Source organism: Perissodus microlepis, chromosome 14, assembly GCF_051167445.1.
Source record: "Perissodus microlepis isolate ML-2025 ecotype Zambia chromosome 14, ASM5116744v1, whole genome shotgun sequence".
In the NCBI taxonomy this organism is placed as follows: Eukaryota; Metazoa; Chordata; class Actinopteri; order Cichliformes; family Cichlidae; genus Perissodus; species Perissodus microlepis.
This window is the reverse complement of record NC_140474.1, coordinates 8647086-8661284: the sequence shown is the minus strand read 5'-3', so window position 1 is coordinate 8661284 and position 14199 is coordinate 8647086. Positions and strand designations below refer to the sequence as shown.

Here is a 14199-nt window from a genome sequence, read left to right as displayed (position 1 = left end):
TCAAAAAGATATAATCATGCCCGAGGATATCTGTCTCAAGCTGTCCAGATAATGGTTGCCTGTCACATTATTCTCCAACATGGTATTGATATTATTGTTTAGTACAGCATTTATGTAGTCTCCCTTCTAAAACGAAAAACAGCCCTCCCTCAAGCTGAAGGAAGTGGATTTTATTAAAGCTAACTATATGGTAAAAGGCTATTGAAACTGAAGACAAACAGGCCTTATTTCTGAAGCACGGAAACCAGTTAGTTTGAAATCTATTAAAGAACGCAATCTCTACTGTACTAATCCGCTAAAATATGTCAATTTAGAGTCTGTAGTGCAAAATGAAAAGCATCTCATTAAATTTCAATGTGTAAATTAGTATAATAATGTAACCATGATAATAATGACGGCATAATGAGGAGATCTGACAAAATTTTTAAAACAAGAGCAGCTTCTGTTATAAATGGCAGCTCTGCCTGCAGCTAATCTACTGGTTAGAAATAGATTACATAACTGTACATTTGCTGCACATCAATATTCCATATTCTGTTTTCTTTTTTTGTTATTTGAGTGCATTAACACACACTTTTAAAGGATTATTATGATAATTATAAAGTATATTTTAACCTGCGGCAGGTCAGTTTTCTGCTTGAGCACTTACCAAACATCAAAATTTCCATCTTCATCTGTCCATGTGAACATTTTAATGGATTGTTGATGGATGTGTTGTTAAACAAGTTTCTTTCTCTCACTCTAACACACTACCTGATTTGGTTTTCAAACAAAAATTTGTTTCTTTAATTTGCTGTTTAGTTTGGCAGCAAAGCTACATTGGAAAAGAGTGTGGGCTGGGTTAAAATACAACAGTTCACAACAATAACCCTAGACATTGAAAGATGAGTGACACTGGTCTCACTATGGCACAACCAGTGCATTAAAGCACCAACCCCAAAAGACACTCTCTGTAATGCCAGCAGTTTTGACAAAACTGCAGTATATGTCAGTCTGGGAATAAGAATGAGCTTGCACAGCCCAGCACAAGTCCTGGAGGCATAATGCTAACACTGATTGTACACATGAAAACCCCAGATGAGTTCTTCCTCCTCTTTGTGTGGGTTTTCACAAGATACATAACAGATCAGGGTTGTCCCTCGGATGGTTTCTATTGACAATTCCAAGGAAATTCCATTTAAACAAGATGACACATCTTTGAAAGGGAGAAAAAAAAGAGGCTTTACAGGCAAGTGTGTTGTTGTCAGAGCTCAATTATTCTGGTCTAAAGAGATTTTGTCCACACAATATCCGCTATGGTCCGTTCCATATTTGTTATTGTTTGCTTCTATACTTGCACAAGCACACTGAGGTAACTTCAAGCTCAATTGTGGGAAGCTGAATGATAGAACTGCTTAGATTGCTTAGAAAGCTGATAGTGTATGAGTTAATTATGCATCATAACCCTTCTCAGCTATGTGAAACATGTCAAGAAGATTTTCAGCCTGATTTGTGCTAAATTCACACGGACCATTATGGGCTTGTTCCCCCTCGCTTTAGTCAGTTTCCAGTATAACATTTGAGGGGTGAGGAAGTGTAGTTCTACAAAAAGCCAAGATACTGCACATAGGCATTTAGCAAAGGACCCGAGCTTGAAGAAGACACCCTCACAACACAGTAGTGTGTGGATTACTTAAATGAATGCAATGTGCAAACATAGAAGTAATGTAAACACCATGCTCATCACATCTATGATTTAAATATCAGTATCATTCATTACCTACCTTTAACTGTTTTTCCTAAAACAAACACTATGGAATAACATGATAATGAGAAAAGATAAGACAAGCTGTAGTTTACTGCTAAAGTAACCCCATGAGATCTGATTGTTTGCTGAGTGACCTTTCCCGAACACGGGCAAAAACATGTTTGATATGATTTAAATCTGACTAAAAGGTCACATCGTTCACACAAAAGAATCACTTAAACTGACAGTGTAATTTAAGTTGGTATGACATCCACATAAATGCATACCATGCTTATTATAAACGTACTGATCTGAGGAACTGAACTGAAGAAATGCTATTGTGTGCTATTTTAACAGCTACCTGCCTACAGTCGGTAGCTAAAGATTTAAGCAACTATTTAAGGACAGCAGCTAATTAGCGCTAAATCTAGATCTGATCAGTGAACTGAAGCTAATCTGTAAATGTACACCATAGACTTAGTTGCAGATAATGTCACAAAAAAGAAACTGCAAGAAATATTTGAAACTATACAGGCATAAAATGCATTTAGACACTGAAATCTATACATAATTATAGTAAAAGCAAATATTTTGATTACATGTAGCCAAACTGGTCATGTAGTTAATGTCTGTGAGGTATGTAGGTAACAGATAGATAGCTTTTATGTCCGTACTTGATGCATGCTCAATCATCCAGGTAAGTAAATCCCAAAAGGTTGATTCTGTTCATTTCTCCCACTGAAAACGCTACGTCCAGATGAACAGAATCAACCTTTTGGGATAGCTTTTAATGATTTCTAATGATGATTAACCTCTCATTAGCGATCATGATTCCTGGTAATTTCTCCTTTCCAGCATAAAGGATTTATTTGGCAGCACTCATTAGATAGACCAATGCTCAGAACTGGGAAACTCCAGGGAAGTCAGTGAAGACCTAAGAAGGGAAATTTATACAAGGTAGGAAGGTCTCTGGGAGCCATTTTCAAACAATTGCAGATTTCAAGATCATCAGTTCCACTTGCATATACACAACTTTTAATTTAGACTTACACACAGTTCAAACAACTGTGTGTAAACGCAAGTCATTTAGATTTGTTACCTCTTTGCCAAAGTTAGTCATTCTCAAATGGAGGAAATTAGTTAGGTTGTTTACTGCAGGAACCACCAAGGCACAAGTGTGCCATGAACTGAAAACTCCTGGAACATCAGCATCGCTGCAAAGCGAGGTTTACATCACCATGGGCTTGGAGGGTGCCAACAAAGAAGAAGTAGAAACCCCTACTCCAAAACTGACACCTTCAACCTCAACTGACCTTCTCAGCTGCACAGGTGGACAACCCAAGTGCTTTCTGGAGAAACGTTTTATGGTGAGACAATACAAAGATTGAGCTTTGAGATTTGGCCAAAAGAGGAATGTTTGGAGACTTTCAGAAATAAGAATACTGTGCCAACTGTCAAGCACGGTGGTGGCAGCATCATGCGCTGGGGATATTTTGCTTCCAGTGGTACTGGTACATTGCAAAATGTGGATGGAATAATGAAGAATGAGGACTACCTCCAAATTGTTCAACTTTATCTCAAATCACACACGCAAAACAAAAACGCAGGCTAACATTAGGCTTCTGGAATAGTCTTCTCAAAGCCACAACCTTATTCCTATTTAAAATTTGTGGACACTGAAAAAAAGCTGGTTCCATGGTAGTAAACCATCCAACTGAAAGGAACTCTACCTAATCCAAGAGGATTGGTCAAATATCCAGCCAGAATTATGTCAGATGCTTTTTGATAGTTACCAAAAGTAACTAGTGCAAAATGCTAAAGGACATTTAACCAAACCATTCATCTAATATTCATTTAACCAAAATGAATATTAGAGTCTTTATGTATAATTTTGTATCATTTTTTTATACACAGTATAGTATATTCCATAAAATAATCTGGTGTCTACGTTCACGTGCAACTGGCCTCATACTTATTGCTCTTGTTTTTTTTTCCTTCTTTTTTGTAAAATCAATTAGTAGTCATCTTGGCATTAAATTTGTTTATGTAGATTGTACAAAGATACATTATGCACCCTCTATCTGCACTAGGATTACAGTGATTTTTTTACAGTGGCTCCATCATCTGTAAACAAGAACTCAGACACACACAATGCATGTGATGAGATAACCCACCGGCACACAAAAAATGACTATCAGCGCTGTATTGTATTCATAGTCTGCACTGATAATGTGATCCTAAATGATGCAGTCATTTGATTGAGCTGATGAAGTCTTTCAGAAAGGAAATAACCAAGACAGAGTGAGCTGTCTGCTAGCTTTACCCTTCATCAAAAAGAACATTTTGTGCCTGTTACAGACTAACACCTGAGCAAAAGTGAACCTTCCTCGACACAGAGGTGGTACTGAGCGTCGTCCTCCCCTATAATTTACCGCAGTGGGGAAGGTGGGGGGAAAAGTAGGGGGTGGACAATCCACAGAACTGGCAATAAATATCCCTGCTGGGGGAAACTCTTAGCCATGTTTTTTTTCTGCTGTGCACGAAAAAAAAAAGGAAAGAAGAAAGTGGTAATACATCAGTTTCAGAAAGTGGGTCAGAAATACTGTACTGTCTCCACGTGAAACAGGAGATTTCATATTTAAGTAGTTACTTTAAATATATACACTTAACGTGCCTCAAATTAAGTAAAATCACGGTCCGTGTAAGTATTACACTACACAGAAAAATAAAACTGCCAAAGTGACAGTATATTAAGGATATTCACGCTACAAAGTGATAACAATTAGCACTACTAAGACAACAAAGAAGACAACAAGAAAAGCGTCTAATGGTAATCAACCCAACTCTTGAGTAGGGATGGGTACCGGTATCCGGTGCCATGATGGCACCGGTTCTGACATAAACGGTAGTAACCAGACCGAAAAGCAGCGCACATTTCGGTGCTTTATTTCGGTGCTTTTTTTCCTGAGCTGTGATACACTTTAGATTCTAGCCAATCATTTTACGTTTCCGAGGATAGTAGGCGGGTCCAGGTACGTACGTTCTTTTAGAGCAGAGCTACAGATTAAAAATGCCCAAGGCGAAGCGGTCAAAAGTCTGGCTGTACTTCATAGCAAAATATGCAATCTCAGCAGCCTGCAACAAGTGCTTTAAGCTGATACTGTGATACTGTCAAAGGAGGTAACACCTCAAATCCGATGAAATACCTGGCAACGCATAGCGTTTTTTAAAAAGCCGAGAAATGCGCCGTATTTGATAGCTTGCTGCGAGACCTCACACCGAGCACATCTACTGCGGGTGTGGTGCCTGTTATCGGACCCGGAGTTAGCAACATCCCCCAAAAACCCGAAGAGGAGAGTCCTGGCCCCTAGCCCTGCCAGTGTAGCAGAAATGATGACGGATGATGATGGCAGCAGCAGCCGTTCTTCTCTGCGTGAGTAGCTTAATGTTGTTCGTGTATAATTTACATTGAATAGGCTAACCACGTTATTAAATTAATGCATGTAAGGTGAACTAGCAAACACCATCATAGCTACATGCGGCTGTCTTCTTGTTTGATGGCAGATACTCCCTTCACCCTGGCCAAAAAGGCTAAAATGACCAAAGAAAAAGTGGAAAACAGCTGAACATGAGAAGTTTTTGGACAAAGTTTGTGTTTTTTCCATTGTTTAAGCACTGCTTCCAGCCAAGAGTGATACCATATATGCCCTATAGCTGCAGAAAAGGCTAACATTGTTATCTTTTTACAAAAAAACAGCTGAACATGAGAGGTTTTTGAACCAATTTTGTGTTCTCCATTCTTTAAGCACCGGTTTGAGAACCGTTTAAGCACCGACACCGTTTCAAAAGTACCGGTTTGGCACCGGTATCGGATAAAACCTAAACGATACCCATCCCTACTCTTGAGGGCTGCCAAATGATAGATAAATGTTTTAATCAATGTTAATTCAGTTAAGCACAAGCTTGACCATAATATTTTCTTAGTAAGCCCAACTATGGATTTCCTCTAAAATGTCGAGAAGGCACATGACAGGAAAAAGTAAGACTAGTTCCTAGAGTCCATTTGAGATTGCTCTTTGAGAAACGTACATTTCCTCTTTTAGATGTTCAGTAAACCCTATCCTCGCCCTTTTCTCTTTAATGTAACATAATCTCTCCTAGATTAACTGTATTTGAAAGGCTTTTAAATTCACATTCCACTTGCCTGAATGTGCCCTTCATAAAGGTTACATAACACAACTGTGAAAACAATCTCTGCTATTTCAACTTCATGTTTTACTGCTGCCATACGTGTTTGTCGGAGCAGAGTTGGAGCACTTTAGTCCCATTAGTCTCATTGTTTGACCAAAAATAATGGCCAATACAAGTTTCTTTCCTAAGTTTGAGGTGACCATAAAAAGTTTTCTCACGAAAAAGTTGATCCTCAGTTTTCTCTCTTTATACAATGTTTTCACTTTAATAAATGATCCTCTTTTTCCCTCTGCTTGCACTGGCCAAACCATTGCTTCATACGCTCAGGTGAATCCTCGCAGAGCAAATAAATCTATTCATAAGGTCTCGGTAAATAAGCCAAGAGGCATGTTTTCCATTATAATGATGCCTGCTAGGAGGATCTTTTATACTGGCTTCTTACAGTTATTCCATGAATTACACAGCAATCATCAGCATGCATTACAGCATTACAAAATCCATTAATAAATATTCAAGACTGATGCATGGGTTCATATATATGAACCCATACACACACACACACACACACACATATATAATATATAATCAACAACTAATCAGCTACAAAGGTGCTGCTGAAAAAGCCTGTCCCATTCTACGGGTACAAAGGCTAAATGTGTATCTTCTGTTAATTATAAAAAAACCTCCTTGGTAATTAGAAAAGACAGTATTTTCCATGAGGGAGTGTGGGGCTTAACATTCATTTTAAGAAAAAAACAAAAATAAAACATTAATCATTTAGTTTGGTTGAGGATATGTAAAAGAAAAAACATCCACAAACAGCAAAATAAATAGACTGAAAACTAATTAATGTATGAGTGTATGATTGTAGTGAGGGATTCCAATAAAAAATGGTAAGGTAGACATAAAGCAAATAATATCTATGTAACACCTAGATAATGAAAAAAATGCTAGCAAACTAACAAACAAAAAAGACCAATAACACAAAATGTATGTTGAACTTAAAGAAACATTGTTAAAATTACCAAATATCTAAATTAATAATGCATTTGAAAGCAGATTTTAATAGGCAATAGATCAGACTCATTGAAGTGAACATATTTATCTGAAAAAGTGTAAAATACTGATGGTCAGAGCCAGAGGTGAAAAAAAAAATAAAGTTGGTTACCAGAACATCTCCTGTTTGAATGTGCAATACAGCTAAGAAAATCTGTCGAGGATGAGTAAATAAGAAATGATACCCCCTAAATATGAGGTGTCCTTGAACTGGAAACCACCCCCAGCTGCTCCAGATGAGCTGCACAGAGGCCAATGCAGGAAAGCATGGCTGGGTGAGGCAGGCAGCACTTCAGTGTGAAATCTATACATACGTGAAGAAGGTTGTATCTGAAAACAGCAAGGATGTTCAACAAACCTTTCCTGGAGAAAGAAAGGTTAACAACGACAACAAAAAAATGCCCAGAAGGTTCAGGAGGAGCAGCGTATGTTAATGCTTGCTAGGCTTTTGGTGGAGATAAAAGGGTGATCCAAACATTGTTTATTGGGAACTGCGTGCAACATAAATCATGTAGCAAGAAAATGGAGGCAATAACTCACCTCTAGCTTTGCTTTTTGTCCCAGCCACTGATAGCATGAGGGGGTAAAGGAAGGAGACAGGAAGTTAGATAGGTAGTGTGAAGGAATACAATTGATAGCATAATGATTATTTGCTCCATGGTGACAGGAAGTATAAGATTAAATGTTGTTAATATGGAAATGGGAGTAGGATACTCAGTACTCATTTATAACATAACTTGATGATGTGTCAAGTGTTATCACCAATACATTACCAAGAGACAGAAAAGACTTGACTATTACATCTTTATCAGTTTTAACTCTATTACAACCTTATTTGTACCATTAATCCTTCATTAAAACATGCATCTGTAGCTCCTGTCCCAAGTAATGTAGTTACTTAGAATTAAAGTCAAACGAAAGTCAGAACACTCCAATATAGTTATGGTAAGTAACTGCCTATTTTTTCTGGCAATAGTGTTGTATATGACATGATTAAATACTAAATACAGCTTTACAGCAGCATCTGTTAGGACAGTAAAACACCAAGGGTCTTTGGATCAAGTTAAAGCCAACTAATGTAATCATGTTATGCAAAGCAGTTATTTGATGTCATCACATCAGTACAAGAGGTGAGTATGTAATCCCCAAAAGTGCCTGTCTGAGTATTTCAGAAAGTGATGATCTTCTGGGATTTTTCCACACAAATATCACTAGGGTTTACAGAGAATTGTCCAATAAAGTGGAAATATCCATTAAGTGGCAATTTTCTGGGTGTAAATGCCTTGTTGATGCTGGAAGTCAGAGGAGGGTTGCTAGAATGCTTTGAGATGACGAGATGATGAGGTAACAATAATTCAAATGACAATTCATTACAACTAAGGTATGCAAGAAAAGCATCACTGAATGGAAGCAAGTAGAACCTTGAAGCAGATGGGCTACAGCAGAAGACCACATTGGGTGCCACTCCCAAGCTTAGCTTACTAAGAACAGGAAGCTGAGGCTACAATTCACACGGGCTCACAAAACCAGACAATAGTAGATTGGAAAAATGCTGCTGGGTTTAATGAGTCTTAATTTCGGCTGCGAGAGTCAGATGGTGGGGTCAGAATTTGGCCAAAAGTATATGAAAACATGAAATCGTCAACAGTATAGGTTGGTGGTGGTTGGTGTCATGGATATTTTCTTGGGACATTTTGGGGCCTTTAGTACCAACTGAACAATGGTTAAACAGGCTACCTGAGTATTGTTGGCAATCATATCTTTCCCTTAATTACAGCTGCCAGCAAGATAATGCTCTATGTCACCCAGCTTTAATCATCGCAAACTATTGCAAACATCTCCCCTAGACATATCCATACTGTACCTCCCACAGGTATATCATCTGGACCAACTGTCTTTCGCTCTTCATCCTCTTCACAGCTGCTCTTACGTCCTCGTTACTAATTCTCTGGATTCTGTCCTCCTCGCTCTCCATTTTCTACATTCATTATTCTCAAAATACTGCTTCAACGTGCCCAGTATGCTCTTTACATGTTAGCACATCTCCATCTCTATTCTTAACCACCCTAACCCACAGCAGATTCTTTCCAGCTCAATCTCTCTACGTAACCAACTGATAAAATTCCTTTTTTCCTTCCTTAGTGTCCACCTCACCAAAAATCGGTTTTGAACTGGATATCCTGGCAACAACTGAAACTATTACGCTATTATAAGCTGAAGTCTGATTTCTCAGGGAATGTAACAAGTAGTAAGATATGTTCAAGCATTTGTAATTTATTATTTTTCTTATTTTTTTTATTTTGGCATTAGTGATTTATTTTTGTTTGAAAATTAATGTTTTACTTACAAATTTCTCCCAGGTTTTCACAGACTAAAGGTCATGCAATGCGCTGCTACTTGTGGACAGAGAAAATAACTCACAAAAGCACTTCTGAAATTGTCAAGAAAGCCTCACTTATACAATTTACCACTCTTCTCTGGTCCAAAAATGTAAAGTATGCTGACACATCTGGTCTATTATGGGAAATATCCAACAGGCCACTATTCCTTTCCAGTTGCTGGTGCCAGTGGCATTGTTCACGCTATGCATGCCTCATTTGATTCTCTTGTTGTGAAGGATAATTTTTCACTTCTTATCATTTTTCTGCTACTCAGAGTTGCATTAGTATTCAACATGCTCATGAATGCTGCATGTTTGTTTTTCCCATTGCTGATATTTGATATCAGCTGGCCATCGCTGGTAACAATAATAACACAGTTGCAGAGAAAGGTCTTAGAGAGGCATGACACTTCCCGTGTTCTTGCATGTGCATGTGTGTTTTAAATAATGCTGCTGAAATTAAAAGAGTGTCCTGTAATCAGTCCTTTTTTTCCCTTTGCAACCAGCCTTCACAAGGCCAGTTCTGCACATTTCGTATTTGTTCTCTCTTAATAGTCAGGTCAAATGTTCAATAAAAACTATGATTAGATTGCTCGTTGTGGTATTTTGGAAAAAGTAATATTTCTGACTTAAAAATAGGTCCGTGGTAATTTGACGTGTGCACAAGGGACAACATTTTTAGCTATAAAAATGGATAATTTTTTGATGAACCTTGAACAAACTGTTATCTGATGAGGAAACCTGGAAGATCACACAAGTAATGTATGACAATCTACTATCTAATGGAAAATTCATTGTTTTTGACACTCATTAATCTTTCTGTAAGCCTTCAAGCCTGCGCCTCTTCCTATTTTCTCCTTATGTGGAAGTTATTAATCACGGACTCTCTCTAAATTTAATAGTGTTGACAAAGTCAGACACCATGATAAGATTCTCCTTGCTGTGAACTGGAAATGTTTGCAAGCACATGGCAAGCATATCAATATATTCTCTCTGACAAGTATAACACTTTGACATTCCTAAGAGGACTTTCACTGAAAATCAATAGGAGAGCGCATAACAACACACTTCTGTAAGAATGTCAGTATATTTAATACACTTGTCATGGTTAACTGCACAAGGTCAACGCTACAGCATGTGGAAATACTGCAAACGCCCACCTGCTACTGTTCATATAACTAAATGAACTGAGTAATTATATTAATAATCACACTTTATTATAGCATAATGAGGAGAGTCAACTCTCTCAAAAGCAGGAATAATCGTGAGCAGGTTTGAAAATCATTCAGCGTGATGAAATACAATGTTGCACCTATATATGTGTCTATATAATCATTAGATCAATTAGATTAATTATTGCAAATAGAGCAGGGCGATATGACCAAAAATATTTACCACGATATACATTCGAAAATTTGCAATAACGATATAACTGACGATATAATTGACACTAGACAAAATACTTTACAACTCCACAACTTTATTAGTGCAAAAAAAAAACCCCATCAATGTATTTTCACGTAAACAAGTAGCTGTTTTTTATGTGCATGAAAGTTATATTAAAATTTAACAGTGCAAATGCAAATTCCTTGCTGACAGTTTAACCAAAAGGCATTTCCAGTGGAAATTGGCCAACAAATCCTCAGCATAATATTCACAAAACTTAAAAAGAGGTTATACACACACAATAAGGTAATTGTTAGGATGCCTGGGTCGTTGACCCAGAGTTTTCAGTTTATTATATTATTTATCATTTCTAGTTTTTTGGTTTCTTTGTCAGAGTTGTCTTCTGGTTTCTGTTCTGTTCCATAGTTGCTGTCTCCCTGTGTCCAGTCAGAGTCTGTGTCTGTAGATCAGTCTGTGTTATGTTTCCTGTTTTACTTTGGAGGTGCATGTCTTATGTTAATGTGTCTGCTTTTGCTTCCCCTGTTTCGTTAGGCCTGATTTGCCCCAGCTGTGTTTCCCTCCTATTCTCACATCCCATCTGACGTTAAGAGTAATAAACTCACCTCTGATCCGTGGGGAACTTCCCTTTTGGATGATGATGTAGACTGGGAAAAGTTATTTCATTTTGCTCCCTCTGAGCAGGGAGGAATCAAGGACAATAATCCTCAGGTTAAGACTATGAACCCTGTTAAAACTGTGAGCAATGTTACTAGTACTAAGACATTCAGTTCAGGTTCTGTCAGTTCAGGTTTTGTCAAGTCTGGTTCAGTCATCCCCAAGTCAGCTCACTCTAAGACTGTTAAACCTAGGATTTTGAAAACTGTTAATCATGGTGAAAAGGGGTTAAAACCTATTTTAGCTGAGTCAATTTTTGCTGAGCCTGCTCCTCTGCCTTCCTGCCTTTCTGTCTCCGCTGGAGGATCCGAGGGGCCCGTTCAGCTTTCTGTCTCCGCTGGAGGGCCCGAGGGACCCGTCCAGTCTTCGTTGCCTGCAGCGCCACCATCAGCGGCTCCCACGCCGTCGTTGTCTGGTCCTGCCTCGCCTGGTTCTGCCTCGCCTGGTCCTGCCGCTGCCAAGCCGCCGTCCAGTCCACGTCCAGCACCTCAACATCACCAGCCACCTTCCAGGCTGCTGACTGGACTTCATTGCCGTTGTGGATGGCCTTATGAAACTGCGTCGCCGCCGCTGCCTTCCGCGTGACCGGCTTCCGGACCTGCTCAGTCGCCGCCGCAGCTGCCTTTCGCGCAGCCGGCCTCCGGACCTCCTTCGCCTGCCTCGCTGTCTACCTCCAGGCCGGCCCCCTGAACTTTTTTTCGGAACTGTTTTCATGGCCTCCTGCACCTTTTGTGGACCTTGTTTGTTTGGTTGTTTTGAGTTGTTTTCTGGGCTCCTGTTTTTGCTGTTTTGGTTTCTGGCTCCTTGTGTTTCATTTGCAAGTAATCCTATTATTAATTTATTATGGAAAAACATTGCATTTTAGTGGACTCTTGAGAAATTAAGAAGCTAAATGGATGAAATGCTATTAGTTCAAGTTGAACATGTAAGAGAAGTTGCTACTGAACACTGTTTTAGTCTATGCATCCCTTAAAACCTCCAGGTTTAGGTTGCTAAGTGACATGTCACTGATGAATTCTGCATGGCTTAAATGAAAATTCAAAATGAAAGATGAAAACAGTGTGTCTATAAATGTAATAACATTAAAGTCAAGGTATTAAGCTGGCCTATGGTTATTGTTTTTCATAACAACAATAGCCATCCATGTTTTTAACTGTATCCAAATATGGACACGTTTTCTTATGCAGTTTTAGAGTATTTTACAATTATCCTTGTGGATTATTATTAAGTATTTGTTGTAATTAGTTAAATAAACCACATAATATAATTAACTTGTTTTCCTTCGTACAGTTCATTTTCACTGCCTCCTGAGTGGGATTTAAAAATGCATTTTCCTTTTGTCCCAAATAGCAAAATGCCAAAATAACAGTGGTTTAGAAAATAACCCTTAAAATAACACAAGACGCCGCTTTCAAGATAAAAGAGTACTAATAAATATACACGACTGTTGCTTATTTAGGCATAGTTTATACTTACACTCATTTATCACCATGCCTAAAATAATCTTACTTAATGATGAACAAATTAAGACTGCAAAATGTTAAAAAAAACAAAACAAAAATAAAGGAACAACAGCTTATCTAAAGTACCTTTACATAACAAGACAAGCCAAAAACAGCAGGAACTGATGAAACCATGTTCAAGATGAGTAGGGATCCCACACCAGCTGAATGAGTCCAATATTTGCCAGAACTGAACAATAAAACTGATAATAGCATGTCAATGACAATGACATAGGAAAGCAATAAGAAAAGGAGAGATATAACAAAGCAGAACAATGGGACTTTGGCCAGTTCACCCACCAGAGGCATTCTGTGACTTTTACAGTGTGTCAGTAAATAGTCTGTTCACTTATCTTTAAAACTCATTTCCTAACGTGGGAATATACGCTTTAGCAAAGCGATGGTTGTTGATCCCTGTGGTGATTAGCTTAAGCAACCACTGAGAGGTTTGCCTTCTAACAGTCAGCTCTGGACTTTGTCCCTCAGCTGGCCATGACTGGGGTCACTGCTTTCCTTCTGCCAGTGTCACACAGCAAACTCTCCTGGGACAGCGTGGCTGTAAGTAACCCTCTGACAGGGAAGTACTTCATCATATTCAGCTCACATCCACACAGCCACAAGTGGAATCACAGGGCAGTTTTAATAGCTGTTCTGGGGAGCTGTGCATGTGGGCGGCCCTCAAACATCAGTGGCAGGTAGCTGAAATTTTCGGTCTTCAAAATGCTTGTTTTTTATCAGCCAACATTTCACAGACCAGCAATATCCAATTTGGAATGGCATTAAACTGAGAAAGAGCTGGAACATTTTGAGCAGAGGACAGTCAGAAAATGATCAAAATCATTGCTCATTAAATTTCTATTAATTTGATGCTTCAGTTTTTTTGCCACGTTTCGGCTGTGTGCAGGCAGGAATTGGACCCAAACGCAAACTCACTAGAAACGGGATTGAACTCAAAATGGCAGCTTTTGTTGCTGAACAAAGAACGTCTACAAAACCTAAACTGAGAAGAATCTAATAAAACACACACAGCATGAGGGACGACACGACACTGACTCAGAGAAACACAGGGTTTAAATACACTAGGAAGTAAGAGGGGAATGAGACACAGAGGGAGGGCACAGCTGGGAGAAATTAGAACTGACGAGACAAGGAAGCAAAGTAGGATACACTCACATGAGACACAGACCTTCAAAGTAAAACAGGAAGTAGCACAGATGCAAACTAGACTAGGGGAGACAGGGCAACTAAGAAACACACAGAACAACAACAAAGAGACACAGAGG

General features: G+C 38.7%; 1 protein-coding gene across 6 annotated transcripts in view; it reads right to left on the bottom strand.

Annotated features, from left to right (window-relative positions):
• The window catches only part of LOC146373386 (cell adhesion molecule 2-like), a 144863-nt gene that overhangs the window by 35146 nt on the left and 95518 nt on the right, over positions 1–14199 (bottom strand). For 5 of the 6 annotated variants that reach the window (XM_084950477.1, XM_084950479.1, XM_084950481.1 and 2 more), the window contains one exon: positions 7514–7540. The exons of the other annotated variant lie outside the window; for it this stretch is intronic. In XM_084950477.1, coding sequence (XP_084806603.1) covers positions 7514–7540 — 27 coding nt within the window. Of the gene's footprint in view, positions 1–7513; positions 7541–14199 lie in introns of those variants that run through there. 6 annotated transcript variants of the gene reach the window in all.